General features: G+C 52.3%; 1 protein-coding gene across 1 annotated transcript in view; it reads right to left on the bottom strand.

The window, feature by feature from the left end:
* Nucleotides 1-3384: 3384 nt before the first annotated feature.
* The window catches only part of FBXW8 (F-box and WD repeat domain containing 8), a 146557-nt gene continuing 132186 nt past the window's right edge, over nucleotides 3385-17755 (bottom strand). Inside the window, exons 9-11 of the mRNA XM_049865553.1 lie at nucleotides 17301-17474; nucleotides 14499-14609; nucleotides 3385-13924 (exon numbers count right to left, since the gene is read on the bottom strand). Coding sequence (XP_049721510.1) covers nucleotides 13774-13924; nucleotides 14499-14609; nucleotides 17301-17474 — 436 coding nt within the window. The 3' untranslated portion in view covers nucleotides 3385-13773. The remainder of the gene's footprint in view (nucleotides 13925-14498; nucleotides 14610-17300; nucleotides 17475-17755) is intronic.

The following is a 17755-nucleotide window of genomic DNA, read 5'->3' as shown; positions in this document are numbered from 1 at the left end:
TCAGTTCTGCTCCGACACACACGTGGTCGCTGTGAGTCAGAGTCGAGTCAACTGTAGTTCTTATCACCACAGGAGGATCAAGGCAGGACTGAGGAAATGGCAGGAGGGGCTTTTGGTGGCTGGGTTGCTGGACACTGGTGGCGTGAGGCGGGCAGTGTGGGGAAGGAGAGCCCCTGTGACTCCCTGATCAACTTCCACCTTCTCTTTCCACCTTGATCCACTGACCATGGCCCGGTGTTGAGGCTGGGTGCGAGGTGAGGGGAGGGTATGAGCCTGAGTCCCATGTTGCTGATGCTCTGGGTGGGCCACACCCAGCCCTCCACCCACCCTGCAGCCAGCGAGTGAGGACGGGAGTTCAAGCCTCCTGGCTCTTCTTCCTGTGTGTGCTGGTGGCAAACAATCTGGAACCACCTCCCTCCGATGCTGCCTGAATAGTCCCAGCTGTTTGCTTCTAGGGGAGGGGGGAGGAGGGGAGAGAGGGTGGGTCTGGCTGAGGTCCAGCGAGGACCCAGGGCCACTCACGTCTGTCCTTTGCTTTCATCTGCAGGAACCTGACCAGGTGTACGAGGGGATCACCTTCGAGGACTTCCTGAAGGTGTGTGTCTGGGAGGAGCGTGCAGGGGTGAGGGGCAGTGGCAGGGTTGGGGCTGAGGGGGGAGCCTCCAGTCAGGAAGACAGGCATCTTGGCGGGAAGGGGTCAGAGCCTCAGCACGGCCTTTGAAACAGTCTAAACTGGTTGTAGCCATTTTTACCGGAAAGATAATATCGACGCGTGGCCAGGACAAATGAAGTAGCACCAACAGAATACGGCGAAACCAGTTTCTTTCCCGCCTGGCATCCCGGTCCCCTCTCAGGAGCAGCCCGGATGACAGGTGGTGTTGCTTCTGGACACTTCCCTGTGTATAGGACAGCCTTTTCTCACTAACAGATGGCAACAGTCCATACACACAGTCCGCCCCTGCTTTCCTCACTTGCTCTGTCTTGTGGATCGTTTAAGGTCCCCAGCTGTGGGCGTCCAGTTTCAAGATGGCTGCACACACTGCCTGCTGCCCCCACTTGACTACCTGGCCCCACCAGGGGACACCGTCTGGGCCTCTGCTGTTACAGACCCGGCTCAGGCTTAGGAATGAGGCCACTTCCCACGCTGTGAGGGACAAGAGTCCACTCTGTCTGACGTTCCCAATAACAGTGTCCCCAAGCCCTTGTCGGGACTTGATCAAGACAAGGAAGTCGGGGAAAAGCCATTCTCACAGTAGAGCAGGACAGAGCGTAGGTCCCGGTCCAGCTGGAGGAACTCGGGCGACCAGGCCGCACTCAGTCTCCATGGAGGGGGCCAGGTGAGCTCATGCCCACAGTAGGCCAGGGACTTAGCTGGGCACAGCCCTGTGGAGCCAAGGCCAAGCAGCTCAGTCTGGGCTGTACTGAAGCTGGTGCCATCACCAGGCAGGTCACCAGCAAACAGATGGAGGAGTGGTGGGGGGCAAGGGGTAGAGCAAACCCTGTGCCCTGAGGCAAAGGCTGGACCTGGACTGTTGGCAGGAGGTGGGCCGCCTCCTCCATCCCATGCAACAGCCCCTGCTTCAGGGCTGGGCAGGGAGAGGAAGGAGAAGCTGTGTTTGTACCACAAGGTCACTCTGGCTGTTGTGAGGCCTGCTGTCTGGGAAGCGATGCGCTCAGGGAAGGAATTAGGAGACAGGAGGTTGGGGGAGGCGGAGGAGGAAGGGATTTCTTCCTTAAGCCAGAAGGTGGAATGGGATGGTTTTGCCTGAGAACAGCTTCCTTCCCTGGAAGGCTGGCCGCTGCCTCCTGCTGCCTCTCTAGTGCCCCAAGCCCAGTCCTGTCGCCCCGGCCCTCCCTTTCTCTGGAGCCCCCACTGCCCAGCATCTGTGGCGGCCATATAGCCTACCTGGCATTTAGCAGAACCACTCTGGGCACCTGCCCCGGGCGTCTGGATATCTGTTCCTGGAACACGTTGCCCCACAACGAAGGAAGCAGACTTGCTCTCCTCCCCGTCCTCCAGCCCGCGGAGCAGGAGACCACTGAGCATGGGGTGGGGCGGGGGGGGGGCTCGGGCAGCGTGACGTTATGGGGCAAGAAGTGCCTGGAGGCATCCCTGTCACCGGGGTGCCAGTGAAGCACAGATTCCCCCGTTCCAGCTTCCTGGCTGTCCCCAGAGAGGCTGAGAGTGACAGCTGGAGCCTTTGAAGTTCTTGCCTGAGCAGAGAGACCCTGAAGTCACCGCCCACCAAGCAGCTCCTTCCTGCTCCCCCTTCCCCTCACGGTGTCCTGGGCCCTGTTTGGCCAAGACGCCGGCAAGAGCACAGTCGTGGGAGCGAGGAGGCCTTATAACGTGGGCCAAAGAGTTGTGTAGCCTAGATGCACGCTAGGGCGCTGGCCGGGTCAGGTTGTGCTGGTGGTGCTGCTACCAGGTATATGGTCACGGACGTGGCCTTTGGGGAGAAGTCACCTTTCCTGGGCGTGATTGCTCATCCCAGGAAAGTTATGAAAACCAAACTCTTCGCGACCTTTACATTGACGCCGACAGCCTAATGGAGCCTCACGTTCGCACAGCTCTCCCCTGAAGATTGAGTCCGCAGCATTGGGTGGAGTGGGCAACACAAGTGGCGGCTCCCCCTGTCTACAGATAAAAAGGGGGGTGGTTAATGAGGCCAAGTTGTTCGCGTGAACACCGCAGAGCCTGAAGTGGTAGGTGGGGTTCCAGTGACTTCTTCAGCTCCGAGCTCCGATACAATACTTCCCAATACCTGGCCGTGACAATCTCACAAAGAACCCAAACGTCAGTGCCAGATTAACCAGCGAGCAAGACCCAGATGGAAATGTTTCTTCCTCACCTGGCTCAGTGCTGTAACCCAACCCTTGGCGCTCACCTGCCCAGAAGGTCTCAGCCAGCCAGTCGAGGAGGAGGGCGGGTGGTGGCAGCAACTGGGGACCAGGGCCTCTGATGGCACCCTGTCCTATTGCAGATCTGGCAGGGGATCGATATAGAGACCAAGATGCACGTCCGCTTCCTGAACATGGAGACCATGGCCCTTTGCCACTGACCCGCCGCCACCACCACCACCGATCCACTCCACGTTGCAACGGGGATGCTCCCCGAGTGGCCTTGAGCAGCTATGGCCGCGGGCCGGCGGGGGCCTTCCGCCGCACCTCCTGTAAACCACCACCTACTCGTCTGCTCCCTGGTCTGCGCCGTGTTCTGTAGGGTGTGCGAGGTGGGACTGCTGTTTTTACCTCCAATAAAACCTGGGTTTGTTACTGAGCGCAGAGTCCCTGTCTGTTCTTCACTCCGGCCTGCAGCCTGGCCGTTTGGTGGAGCCAGCCTGCATGAGCAAAGCATGCAATGGCTGGTGTGGAGGACAAAGATTTGCCCCCTTTATTATTTCCAGTGTTCTGGGGTTTATTTTGGGTTTATTTCAGAGTGCCAGCTGCTTTCCTCGCATAAATGCTGGAGGCCCGTCTGCCTTCTTAATCCCAGGCAGTAAAATAAGGAACAGCCCCTAACACAGGCCAGCGGATCAGAGGGCCTCCTGGAGGGGCTGGGGCTGGGCGTGGGGCTGCTTCTGACCACGTGTTCAGACGGGTGGAGGAAGCGCAGTGATTTGTGAGCTCACCAGAGACTGGGACTCAAGGCCTGCTGGCCGACTCCAGACCCTGGCTCTTAACCACGGGGGTCTGCCCAGCTGGGTCTTGGGAGCTCTTTCTGGCAGGACAGGGCCGCAGCAGGGCCCGTGGCTGCCATCTGTCTGCCTGCAGCATAAGTGGAAGCGGCGAAGGCCACACACAGCAGGGGAGGCTCATCACTCGGAGTTCCAGGCATCTGCCCAGGTAAGTGTCTCCAGCGGCTCCTCTTCTTACCTTCTGATTCAGAGATGGGCTGGGGGGGACAAAGAAACAAGGTCTGTACTTTGGTTGACGCAGCCTGTGAGTCTACAAGGGTGCACGCAGGCGGGACAGGCATAGCTGGTGGCGCACTATGTGTGGCTTCCAGGGTGACCTGCTGGGCAGTTATTTCTGATCGTCCTGCGTGGCTGGTGGACGGCAGTGGTTGTTCAGTGGACACAGTGGTCCCATCGTGACTGGAGGCTAATATTTATTTTCTAGGCCTTGTTCTGGTAGTTGCATTTATAGTGCACGGCTCTTTTCTTGACACTAGCCGGGAGGTGCCTTTCCAGCTTTCCAAGAACATGCTCTTGGTAACTGGCAAGTGCTGTTGTTATTTGCAGTCTTAAACTTTTAATTTGTAGCTTTAATAAATTTGTGCTTCATTTTATTTTTTCTAAAGCAGCAGGTCACACATTCGGTTCAGCATTTCAAAGGAACAGAAAGGCACTCCTTGGAATCTCTGGCTCTTGCCCCTGGCTACCCAGTCGCCCTTCTCAGAGGCAACCACGTTAACCCCTTTCTCAGTCATCCATCCAGAGGTGCTTTATACATCTATAGTTGTTGTTAGCAGCTGTCATCAAGTTGGCCTGTGTCACGGTGAATTGCGTACAACCAGATCAGACCATTGTGCTCCGTAGGGTTTTCATTGGCTGAAATCTTTTGGAAGTAGTTTGCCGGGCCTTTCTTCCAAGGCGTTGCTGAGTGGGTTTGAACTGCCAGTTTTTGGTTAGTAGCTGAGTGCAAACCATTTGCACCACCCAGGGACCTCAGTTTCTTTATGCATAAAATACAGACAATAGTATTTGTCTGCCTGTGAGACTCAAATGGGTTGACAGTCTGAAAGGATTCATGTGAAAAGCATGTCATGGTTATTAATAACACCAAACATGTATAGGGAGCCCTGGTGGTCATGAGCAGTGATTAAGAGCTTGGCTGCTAACCAAAAGGTCGGCTGTTCGAATCCACCAGCTGCTCCTTGGAAATCCTATGGAGCAGTTCTGCTCTGTCCTATAGGGTCAGCATGAGACAGAACCAACTCGATGGCAATGTTCCCCCCCCCCATAAATGGTAAACACTTAGGTTTGAAATACCTGCTTTGTGGGTTTTAGTGGAAACTTCTGAATGAGAGGAAAAGGCCCAGGAGAAGCTCAACCTGAGCAGCCCTCCCACTTTAGGTTTCTTCTGGTGCAGCCCATAAGCCTAACCACCCTGACACTGTTCTATGCACAGTGACTAATGATCTTAGCTGAAAACGCACTGAGCCCAGGGCACGGTGGGAACACCGCCTGCCACGGTGAACGGAGCTGTGCAGCCGTAGGCACGGGAGGCAGAAGCAATGCTGTGTGTTTCCCCGAGGCTCTGCTGTTGACTAAGGCTCTTCTGCGAGCTCTCAGTGCTTCCTCCCCCAAGTGAGGTGTCTGAGATGATTGTAGGTGTTACGTGGCTGAATATATACTCTAACAGTTATATCCTTGTTTTAATATGCGTAAGAAAAAAATAACTTTGTATCACATCAGTGAGGCCACAGTGTTGCTTTTGTTGCCTGCCGTAGTTGGCCCCTGACTCGTGGTGACCCCATGTACAACAGGATGAAACCCTGTCTGGTCCTCCGCTATCCCTGTGATTGGTTGCGGGTCAGACCATTGTGATTTGTCATTGGCTGATTTTCACAAGGAGATCGCCAGGTCTTTCTTCCTAGTCTTAGTTTGGAAGCGTTGTCAAAACCTGTTCAGCATCGTAGCAACACACAAGCCTCCGCTGACAGATGGGTGGTGGCTGCATGTGCTTAGGATGAAAGTAGGTATTTAAATTTTAAAAAGTAAGTTAAAGTAGGTATTTAAATTTAAAAAACAAAGCTGTGAGGTGAGGTAAGGGAAATATTAGTAGACAGAACAGAAAGCCTGATGGTGGCAATCAGACAGCCCTCGTCACTTGGTTGACATGCACAGTGTCTGAGGTGGGTGTTACTACATTCGTTTTACAGATGAGAACACTGAGGCGGAGAGAATCTTGCCCGGGCTCTCCTTGTTAGTAAACACATGGCAGAATGGACTGGGCTGGGGTGGGAGCCAGCCCAGACCCTGACTCCACCCTAGGCTCCTCTGTGCACTCACAAACCTGGGCCTCTGCCTCCACTTTTTTTTTTTTTTTAATTGTGCTTTAAGGGAAAGTTTACAAATCAAGTCAGTCTTATATATACCTGGCTAGGTACTCCTAGTTGCTCTCCCCCTAATGAGACAGCACATTCCTTTTCTCCACCCTGTGTTTCTACGTCCATTCAGCCAGCTTCTGTCCCCCTCTGACTTCTCAGCTCCCCTCCAGACAGGAGCTGCCCACATAGTCTCATGTGTCTACTTGATCCAAGAAGCCCACTCCTCACCAGTACCATTTTCTATCTTACAGTCCAGTCCAATCCCTGTCTGAAGAGTTGGCTTCGGGAATGGTTCCTGTCTTGGGGTAACAGAAGGTCTGGGGACCATGATCTCCGGGGTCCTTCTAGTCTCAGTCAGACCATTAAGTCTGGTCTTTTTACTGGAATTTGGGGTCTGCATCCCAGTGCTATCCTGCTCCTTCAGGGATTCTCTGTTGTGCTCCCTGTCATGGTAGTCATCGGTTATAGCTGGGCACCATCTGGTTCTTCTGGTCTCAGGCTGATAGAGTCTATGGTTTATGTGGCCCATTCTGTCTCTTGGGCTCATACTTACCTTGCATCTTTGGAGTTCTTCATTGTCCTTTGCTCCATGTGGGTTGGGACCAACTGTTGCATCTTAGATGGCTGATTGCTAGCATTTAAGACCCCAGATGCCATTCTCCAAAATGGGATTCTGCCTCCACTTTTAACTGCCCTGACAAATGGGCCATTACAGGCAGCAGGTTTAGTCTCTCCAGGTACATGAGAGAGCCCTCTAAAGCCCTGTCCAGAGGATGGGTCAAATGTCTGATGTTCAGAGCAGTGGGTCAGGGGTGAGACCTGGTTTCCACCCTCAAGGGCTGGCATGTGGTGGGAGAGAGAAACCCCAGAATATGAATCAGAGTGCAGATAGTGTCCTGGGAGGAAGTGGGTGTGAGCCCCTCACTCCTCCTCAGGCCTTGCCCTGCTGCTCCTCACTGTGCTGGCAGGGGAAGGAGGGGCCCTCTGGTTTCTGGTCGCCCGGAGAGCAAGTCTAGAAATTCGCTGACGGCCTGCGGGGTGGGGGACGTGAAGGCTAGTAGCCCTTGTTGGGAAGTGTGTCAGAAAGCACCTCCCGTGCAGCAGGGCCGCCCTCCCCTCTCCCCTTGCACCTGCCCTTTCCTGAGTCGCTGAGACCACAGTGTTACCGAGCAGCGGGGTGGCTGGCACAGGCACCACAGGCCCCAGGTTTTCTGGGACTCTCTCCCAATTTGCTTCAGTTTTGTTGTCTTCAACAAAGGCAGTTCATTAATGTGAATTTTTTTTTTTTATAAATAATAAATAATGTTCTGTTGGCCCCTGGGCCCTGAGTTCCAGTTGGGAGATGTGGTCACCATGGGCACGTGTCAAACGTTTCCATTCGCTTAGACACTGAGGGCCAGCCTAATGGCTTTGATGATTCAGGCCACTGCTTACCTAAACAACTAATTAAAATGAGGTTCATTCACTGTGAGCCCAGTCCACACAGCTCAAAAGAAAACCAATTCGTTGAGAATCACTAAGGGTGCCATCTAACTGGCAGGGTGAGTGCTCATTTCTCCCAGAGCGTCAGCTGGTGAATTCAGCAGAGCTGGCCTGCCCAGCCACCGTGTGCTATGTGGACGGGTTTGTGTTTCTGCCCGTCCCGGTCATTCAGAGGGTGATCAGGGTGGCCAGTGGTAGGTGCAGACCTGCTTCTGGAGAGGGGAGGCTGGGTGCACAGTCCAGTGGGGCTGCTGGCTCTGGTTAGTGGCAGGGAGGCCACCACTTGGGGCTGCAGCAAGGCCCCGTCTCTGGGCAGAGCCGTCTGTGCAGCAGGATGAGGCAGGGGCCTCGGACCCAGCTCCTGCCCCTGCTGGATTTGTGGGTTAGCCTGCACAGACCTGCCCCTAGTGCAGCAGGCCTGCCAGTGCCTGGATGGGGACATGAGCTGCGTGTATGTCCGCAGCAGCCTGAAGCGGGTGATGTGTCTGCTCTGGAATCTGGTCTGAAGCCAGCAAGGGACAAATCAAACAAGTGCATGTGTTAGGAGTTTTCCTGCTATCAGAAACTACACTGGTGACTAAAAGGAAATAGGCAGAAATAAATACGGAGACAAATATTTGAAGGAAGGTGTTAAGTACGTACAAGGGCCTGGGGCGCGCGTGGAGCAGGCTGAGCAGGCCCCTGCCTTCAGGCTGCCAGCAAGCTCACTTCTCTTTCCATATTCTTTCACCCATTTGCCAAGAAGCTGGTCAAAAGGGGGTACAGTTCTGTAATACTGCCATATTACCAAGGGGAAAAATTACCAGAGGTTGGGTTTTGGACATTAAAGAATATGGCGATTTGACACAAACACATTAATTTGGTGGGTTTACCGAAGGGCTGTGTGATGGAGATGTAATACGAGAAGCTCAGGGAACATTCTGCAGCCCCGTGAAACATGAATTATGGAGAAGGGAACAGAGTAAGATTACAACAGCTTCCAATTTTGTCCAAGCACCCTCTTAAGGAACAAATTACTACTTTAACAAAACAATTACATTATTTCCTGATCTAAGGGTCTAAAAAGTTCTTTTTGTGCTTTGCTAAGAGAAGACAGTTCAACCATGGATCTGATCCTTGTCACTGAGTGGTTCAACCTGTCCCCACCTGCCTGCAGTTTAACAAGGCTGAAGCTCAACCTGCCGTGCTGGGAATGGCACAGTGTGACATTACTAGGCTGGTGGAGAGTTAAAAATACAAGTTGCTTTGGCAAGGGCTCTGCAAACACCTGCCTCACAGGCTGTCCACCCACACAGTGACCTTGGGAAGCCTCAAGTCCAGTGGGAAGAGCCAGTGTTTCCACTGCAGCTCCATAGAGCTGTGCCTGTTCCTGGGTGCTTCCAGAATCACTTAACACGTGCCTCCAGGGGTCTGGTGGAGGACGACCTGTGCCCCGGGTGGACTGCTGGGCCTTCTAATCCACTGCTGAGCCAATGAGCAAGAGCCTAGCTCAGGTCTTTACAGTGTCAGCACCCCAGAATGGCTCCAGTGGGAGTAGTCAGGTCAGCAATGTGTTGGGAGCAGCGTGCTGCCACCTGCACCTTACACACCAACCAGAAAGCATTTGCCCAGCACTGGGCAAGGGAAGATTTAACATGGCAGGCTTGGCTCCAGGGGTGGAGCATTCTCCCGTCCTACAAAAGGCAGGCCCTGGTACAGACCAGGCGAGTGCCCGCTGCTGAAAGCCCACACTCAGCATCAGAGGCTGAGCGCTCACAGTTGCCCACATGGCACCCGCTGCAGCCCAGTGAGAGCGTATCTGCCATCCCACATTAGAGGCAGGCCCCGTCCAAATCACTGCAGGCTCCGCTGCAGCAGCCAGGTAACCATCTGTCCTGGCCACGCTGGGGGAAGCCGCAGGGCTGTGCGGCTCCCAGGGCTGCGGCCCGGGCTGGCCAGTGCCATCAGCTCTCTGCTGCCGCACCTGCTGCTCAAAGCAAAAGCCCTGAGTCAGGAAGGAGCTAGCCCCCGTCCGAGCCCGCCATTAGGATCTCGCCCACAATAGCAGGCCACCAGACAGTTCTGTGGAGAGCAAGGACTTGGGAGGCTGTGACTTCAGCAGGAAAGAGCCATTTCTCTACAAATGGGAGAAAGCCAGTTCAAAGCGGCTGCTGGTTGTGATTTCACATACAAAACGGGAAATACCCTCCTCTCCTTAATTTGGGGCTTCCAGTCCTGGGGCAGAGCCCTGGTGGTGCAATTGTTAAGAGCTTGGTTGCTAACCAAAAAGTCAGCAGTTCAAATCCACTATCCTTTCCTTGGAAACCCAATGAGGCAGTTGTACTCTGTCCTACAGGGTTGCTATGAGTCAGAAGTGACTTGACAGCAGTGGGTTTTTTGGTTTTCATCCCGGGGGGTTGCTGGGTGGCACAGACAGCAAGGGCTTGGCTGCTGACTGAAAAGTTGGCAGTTCAAGTGCAGCTAGAGACAACTCAGGAGAAAGGCCTGGAGATCTACTTCCCAAAACTCATCCATTAAAAACCCTATTGGAGCAGTTCTCCTCTGACATACAACGGGGTCACCATGATTCAGAGTTGACGCAATGGCAGCTGGTTTTTTAGCTCTCCCGGATGTCAGAGGAGCTATGGTGGCAAGGGCTAAGAGCTTGGCTGCTAACTAAAAAAAAAGGTCAGCAGTTCACATCCACCAGCTGCTCCATGGAAACCGTGTGGAGCAGTTCCCCTCTGTCCTATAGGGTCTCTAGGTGTCGGAATCAACTCGATGGCAATGGGTTTGGCTTTTGTTGGGGGTGCCGGGGTAGAGGCCTTCACCTTGGGGCTGTGAGCTCTCCCTTTCAGAAAGGACCGAAACTTCTACTCTTAGGGAAACTGTTTTTCCTTTGAGCAGCTGAAATCTAAGCCTTAAGTCAGGGTGAGACTTCCCCTTTAGGGAAGGTGACGCCTTCTCTACAATCTTTTAACCTACATTATCACCTGGGCAACAGCCGCTACCAAGGCCGTCTGTGGCTGGGACTGAAAAACAGTCCAGTGGCAGAGATGAAATTCTCGGGGGGCCTAGAGTCCCCTTGGAGACACTGATGAAACGTACCACACTGCTGCCCAGAAAATGTCCTTGTGCACAATCCCACATGTAATTTTGTGGGCTCCTTGGATTCTGGGCTAAGAACCCCTGTACTGGAAGTTTTGGAAAAAACAATTCAACTGTGGGTTGTCAAGCAGGTAATCACACAAGGTGAGATTTAAAGGCTGATGTGACAGGGGTGGGCAGTGGCGGCTGGCACAGTGGTATCTCCCAGGGGCTTATCGTGGTACACTGTCAGAGTGTTAAGAGTAATTTGAGCAATAAATAAACTGCAGAGTTTTAATACCAAAACAGACATGGATAAAGTGGAAAGCAAAAGTTATACAGCGTTGGAAGGTAAGACAGAAAACCTCAGGGGTTTCGCCTCCAGCTTCCCCAGTGGCAGATCTCAGTCTGTTGTCTCTAGGAGACATGGTGGTCAAAGAGTTTGAGAAGCAGAAGAGCTAATGAAGAAAACTAGATCTGCTAAAAACTCAGTGACAACTTGCAAAAGATGCTCCCTTCAAAGAGCCAGCAGGTATAAAGGTAAGGTGGCTCGCAGGAGAGGGACATGGGCCACTTTTACGTTTGGGTAAATGTCGATTACGAAGGGGCACCTGTCCTTCCCCCACCAGGGCGCATTCTCTTCTCCCGGGATGCCAAGGTCTGCAGCAGCAAACACTAAGGCTGGTGTGCTCAAAGCTCCCAGTTTGGGTCCAATGAACCGTCCTCCGTGAAACCCAGGCAAGTTTTCACAATTGGGAGAAAGGCCCCAAACAGCTTAGGGAAAGAAGCCTGTGCTGGTCACACTTTCACACGGGACCAGCTGTTAGCAGTGGATAACAATAGTTTTTGACTCTGGTGTCTGTTACTTTTTGTAAAGTTTTCTGGGCCTACTTTCTTTTAAATCTTTAAATTATCTTTAATTGCTGTAAAGCTAGGAAATGTGAACTCAGATGGCAAGGGGCTCCTTCTTGAAAAGAAAAAAATGTGTTAGGCAGTGGTCCAGCCAGGTGCAGGCTGCACTGGGACTGAGAGAGAAAAAGAGTAGGTCTGAATTACAGCCTTATAAAGCGAGGTCACTTGGGGTCAGGCCACCACAGGATGGTGAGAATAAGTAAAAATCTCATTTGCTTGCCAGGGACTGGCTTCATGTTGGAAGCCATTTGGTTGAGAGGAAACAGAAAGCCATCCTGTCAAGTCAACCGTCGCAGGAAGGCTGTCTGAAATAAAGCATGCTCTCTGGGTTAAGAGATGCTTCCCAGGCGTGGCTCTTCATCTGGCCTGGTTTTCCTTTCTAGTCGGATATGGGGTGGCACTTTTTCAACGACTAAACATCTTAAGCAATCTGAAAAACCTTCCAAAACCTTCATGACTCCAAAGTTCCGGGCCGTTGAGTGATGGCAAGCACTTCCCAGCATATACCATGGAAAAACTTAGCTTTTCTCTTGGATCAGGGTGGGCACGTGATCTGCACGTTAAAAGCCCTTACTCTGTATCCCCCACCGAGTTATCTCCTTTTTTATTTGATGGTCCCTTGCATCTTTTTTCTTTATCAAGAATTATATATTTTGTCTTTTGAAAAAATTCCTCTTGAAAGGCTTTAAAGATTACTATCTGTTGGCTTTCTATTTCATTAATACATGCTTTCCTCCTTGGTTAAGCTTTCTAAGGGGGCAGTTCATTTATTCGGTTTGTCTTAGTCTCTCTTAAAGCCGTAACATCTCTGTCTCATCTCAGCTGCACCCCACAGGTTTTGACATTCTGTGCTCACACTGCCGTTCAGGTGTGGAGAGGTTTATAGTTTGTTTTTATTTCTCTCTTTAGACCCAAGGTAATGCAGAAGTGTCTGGAACATTTTCCTGTTACGGTTTTGTGCTTTCTGATTCTCTGGGGTGGGGCTCAGTGGATCTGGTGGCGGGGCATCAATCTTTGTGGGATCAGAGCTTTCCGTTGAGGCCTTCACACCTGTCATTTGTGTATGGTCTGCAGATACTGGAAACACAACATCCTATACACACCTATTGGTTCAAGCTTGTTCATTTTATTAGGCAAGTCCTGCGTACCCTGAAGTTTCTTACTGATTTAATCTGATGACCACCCACTATGAGTATGGATTTTTTTCTTTGTAGTTCTTTCCATTTTTGCCTTGATAATTTGAAGGTTTATTAGGTGGACGCTACGGGGGCTGCAGCTTAGAACAAATCTAAATCAAGAGAAAGCAACAGCTTGTGCTTGTTGTACTTTGGAGGTGACATTTATGTATTAAACTGAACAGCTGTCTCGGGTTGTCCTGTGTTATCTCAGCAGTTTAAGGTAATGGTGATAATGGTTCCTCCCGTACCTACGCCTCTTCTCACTCATTCTCTCCTGTGGAACCACCGTCCGTTCCACGTGGAGGACTGGGTTTAGTCAACGAATAGTCAGAATGTATCTACTTTGCATCCTGTCTTCTGGACCCAAGAGTAAGCAAGAGAGTCAGTAATGACATATAAACACGTCATCCTAAACCACGGTAACTGCTGTTAAGAAAAAGTAGCACTACAGCAAATTTATAGAGGGTGGGGGTCAAAGAAGGCCACCCTGAGTAAGGGGCTGAGCTGAGATCCAAAGGACAGGGAGATGCGAGGGTCTTGCTGGCCCAGAGACCAGCCCATCCAAAGACGCCAAAAGAGGAAGGAGTTTGGAGAGTGGTAAGATAGCCAGCAAGGCCGTGATGATTCTGGCCTTGCCCGAAGAGGTGCGGCCTCTCGCTGTAGTGTGTAGGACGATGCAGGGGGGCCTATGAGGCATCTGGGAGTGTGTGATCCCAGCACTGGCTTGTGCAGGGCAACAGTGCTGTCACTCCCTAAGACCAGGCTAGAGGGAGACGTGTGGAAGGACAGGAGGAGATGTCACGTCTGGAGGGTGTGGGGGAAGGAGACAGAAATTTGAGTCATCTGGGAGCAGCAGAGAGAGAACAGGCTAAGAAGAAACACACCATGACAGACTCCATTTCCATGGCCAGCTAGAGAATGACCTGTCAAAGGGGACAAGCGAAGGCAAGACAGGAAGATGTGGTATCACCCTGGGGTTGCTTTCTTTCCTTATCACTGAAAGCCCAGTGCACTGTTCCTCTGTGGTTTTAGACTTCATAAAATTGGTTCTTCTCGTTTTCTCCCTGCTCCCAACTGAGGTCACTCCCTAATACTGTCATAGGGAAAGGTGAGCGCGAGGTCGTAGTTGTAGCCAGCCATGCTGATGTAAGACGAGCGGCAGATGGGCAGAGTACTCTGGAAGGCCAGCTGGTCCACTGCAAACTCATAGGCATGGATCAGCCCCCGGTGCCTAGAGAGAGCAGAAGTGACAACAGGGCTCAGGGTTGCGTTACCAGCTCCGGCCCCCACGGCATCTGCTCTGTCTGCAGGCGCCTTTCAGACAGGATCAGAACCCACTTTACAAATGTGCACTGTGTACCCACAGTGTGTCAGGCACACAGGGTTGGGACTAGAGAGATGACAGGCTAATGGACAAGTTTGATGGAGCACGGGGGGAACACTCACTCAGAGCCAGGCCAGCAGGCTAATAAAAGGCACCTGGGCCACTTGCAGTCAGGGTCTCCCTTTGACTGGGCTTTGCTCCTGTGACGAGGTAAAGTCAACCACAAGCAGGTCTTGCAGGCCCCTGGCCTGTGTATCTGTCCCACAGAGCAATTGTGGGGGCAGGATTTAAAACAGGCCTTCAGATGTGGCTACTATCACCCACATCATCCACATATATGTTCCCAACTTCCTATAAAAGGAGTCACCATGTCTTAGGGCACATCCTGCTGGGAACAGTGTGGCACAGAGTTGGCTATCAGTCAAATCAAACGATGCTTATCTTTTCTGAACAGCTGCACACCCAGCCCCACCCAGCTGACCTCCTGTGAGTGGCAAAGTTGTCCAGGTCGGAGTTGCGAACTACCCTCTCGTAGGGCACGTTGGCTGTGATGAGGCTGTGGCTGTTAAAGGCGATGTGACGAACGGGGTGCCTGGAACATGAAGGGAGACAGACTGCTCTAGTGAAGGGAGACAGACTGCTCTAGTGGTGAGCCCTACAGACACGGAGCACATCCTACATCTGCTGGCGCAGCCTCGGGGGCCGGGGCTGCAGAGAACTCTAGAAACCCTCTTAGCCCAGCTTTTCCTACAGAGGAGGAAACTGGGCTGACAGGGGCAGCAGCGTCTCACCTCAGTTCCAAAGGTGGTTAGAACAAGACTTGTCTTCGCACCGAACACTACTTCGTAACCAGTCTGGACGCACTTGCTTTCTTGTTGATGCCCCGGCCACTTGGTGTGGTTTAGACACAGAGGACAAACCTGACCCTACTCACCACCACACGGTGGCAAACTGCCCCACATCTGCCTCCCAGGCTGGGTGGCCTCGGCCTAGTCACTCCAGCTCTCAGAACCAGTATCCCCCCATTTGTGAAGGGGGCAGGAGGTATTTACTGGTATCTGTAAAGGCCCCTGCCATTCGAAACTCAGAGGGCTGCAGATGACACTGTACTCTGCACTGTGAAAGCACATGCAGAAAACTGTGGACTCAAACCGTGTCAAATCCACTTAGCAGATTTTCCCTGATCTGAAAAATACCTGGTGCCTGCTATGTTCACAGCACGGAGCCACAGGATAGAGACAGGTGCCTGCCATCAAGGAGGCGCCTAACTACTGAGGAAGGTAGGATACATACGCCCCCGCCCAAACAGGTAACATTTCTACAGCATGAGAAATGTCAGAGGCTACAGGAACTCGGCAGAAGCTGGTGTAGGGAGGAGAGGCCAGGGTTGCTCCTGGGGTACCTGGGGACAAGGTTCCTTCTTGGCCAGAGCAGAGGGTTCTTTTGAGAGCAGTGAAGGAGTCGTCTGAGCCCTGCCCAGCTGTCCAAGGTTTGGGGCACCAACTTGATGTCTTGGGCCAAGTGACACAGCAGGTCTGAGCCCTGCCCGGCCTACCCCAGGGAAGGGCTGTGATAAAGACTGGAAGAGGAAGACTCAGGCCTGCAATCTGGCTGACTGATGGTTCTACCAACAGAAAGGAGGTTGGGCACAGGGAGAAGATGCTGAAAGATCAAAGAGGACAGCAAGGCAGTCATATGCACTGGACAGAGGATGCTGGGCGAGTGCACAGAAGAGAAACAAGAGAAACCGGGGCGGGGGGGGCGTATGGCCTGGGGGGTACGGATCTGAGTCCTTGGGTCTGGGCAGGAGACCAAGTAAAGAGAGAAGTGAGGCACTGGCCTTGTTCGGGTGGAAACGGTGGCCTAGTGCGGCCATGCAATGGTGTGACAGGACCACAGCTCTGGGGAAGACCTTACTAACCCCAGCTTCGCCTGCCTGAGCCATCCAAGGGAGCACAGCTTTCAAGGCAGAGAAAAGTAAGCCCTCCTGGCTGTAGGCTTGTGAACTAAGAAGCAGGGCTGCAGTGCCTCTCTGGGGCCTGGATGGCTGTGGGAGTTGCCCTAGGGGAGGGGTTGAGCCAGCTCTTTAAACCAAGAACTGGAGTTTTAATCGCCTGTTGGCTCCACCTGGTGGCAACTCAGTGCATCGCCACCAAAACCAAAAAGGGCAAATGTACCTGTTTGCTGAGTGAGGAATGGACAGATGAAGACGAAGTTGGGCGGTGTAGTCGTCACACAGGGCTCTAGACCCTGAGGGCCATGTGATAAGAGCTGCTGGCCGCAGCAGTGGCTGACACTGGCCTCCAAGGAAGAAACCAATTCTTCCCTTAACTTTGCCTCTAGGTGTATGTGGGAGAGGCCAAAGGAGGGTGGCTTCCTATCAGCACAGGCGAGGCTCTATCTGCGAACCTTTTTAATAATACAGTTAAATTCATCCTTAGTTTAAGACTGAAAATATTCAGGCCTTAAGTGCCCTTCGAAACAGTTTAACTGAAGTTCAAGAAACTAACAGTATGCTTGTCATGACTCTCTGGAGTTTAGGTCAGAGGGCCTGGACCAGCTCTGCCGCGCACCTACCTCTCTCTGCTGAATCGCAGAGGGGCGGCGGGGCGGGGGGGAGTCACATCATGGTCTCTAGCTGGCTTCCTACATTTTTGAGTTACCTTTTATTTTCTACCCAGGGGTTCTGAAGCAGGTTCAAACCCCCTGCTGAGAACTTGCGTTTCCACCCCAGAGATAGTAAGTCAGCATCTACCCTTTAACAAGCTCCTCAGGTGACTCTTCTGTATAATAAATTCTGAGAACCACTGCCCTAGTACTGCTCTAGTGGTTCTCAGAACTGGTCCCTAGCCAGCAGCATAGCCTGGGAACTTGTTAGAAATGCCAAGTCTCAGCAGGGGTTCGAACCGGAACAAACCAGTTGGAAGCCCTGCTTCTACCTTTATTAAAGTGGAGGAATCCTAAAATAACCAGAACAGCATTTTCAAGAAATGAGCTCTGTTCTTCGAGAAGCCGGGACCTGACTAATACCTGTGGGTATTATGTTCATTTTAGGGCTGTAAGAGAGAGGAGCTGCAGCTCCAATGACCGGCTGGCCATTTCCAAGTGTCAGTTTCCTCATCTGAAAAGCAGAGATAACAGCAGCTAATTTTTTTTTAACTAATAGGTTACAGTGAGGAGTAAGATGGGAAGGCATGGAAAGCACACAGTGCCTGGCTCAGAGTAACGAGGTTGTCCTGACTCTTCCTGTCATCACGAAAAGCCCCTGGGGAACGGACCTTACCGGGAATGCACCTCCCACAGCTTTTGATTCATCCGGTAATCCCACACGGTGACGAGGCCCTCCTCGCCTCCGCTGACAATCTTCCAGTCGTCCATCTGGACTGAGGAGACTCCGAGTTGGTGGGCAGAGAGCGACAGGGTGATTTTGTCAGTGCGGAGGTCATGGATCCTCACCCTAAGTGAGCAGAGAAGGGACGTGGGGTTAGTTACAGCTGGAATCTAGATCCCTTCTCAGCTGTGTTGGTCTGTGCACGCCTATCTAAAAAACAATCAAACAAAACAATCAAACCCTTCTGTTGCAGACCTCTAAAGTCTCGTTATGAGTATGCTTTCATAGGAGCCTAAGATGCAACAGAAACGAACAAGTTGAGAGTACCCACAGCTATTTAAAAGCGTGTGGAACAAGACAGACCCAGGACAAGTACGCTAGCTGCCCTGACACTCACTCACTGTATC

The sequence above is a fragment of the Elephas maximus genome, chromosome 22 (assembly GCF_024166365.1).
Source record: "Elephas maximus indicus isolate mEleMax1 chromosome 22, mEleMax1 primary haplotype, whole genome shotgun sequence".
In the NCBI taxonomy this organism is placed as follows: domain Eukaryota; kingdom Metazoa; phylum Chordata; class Mammalia; order Proboscidea; family Elephantidae; genus Elephas; species Elephas maximus.
This window is presented reverse-complemented; position numbering and strand designations above follow the sequence as displayed.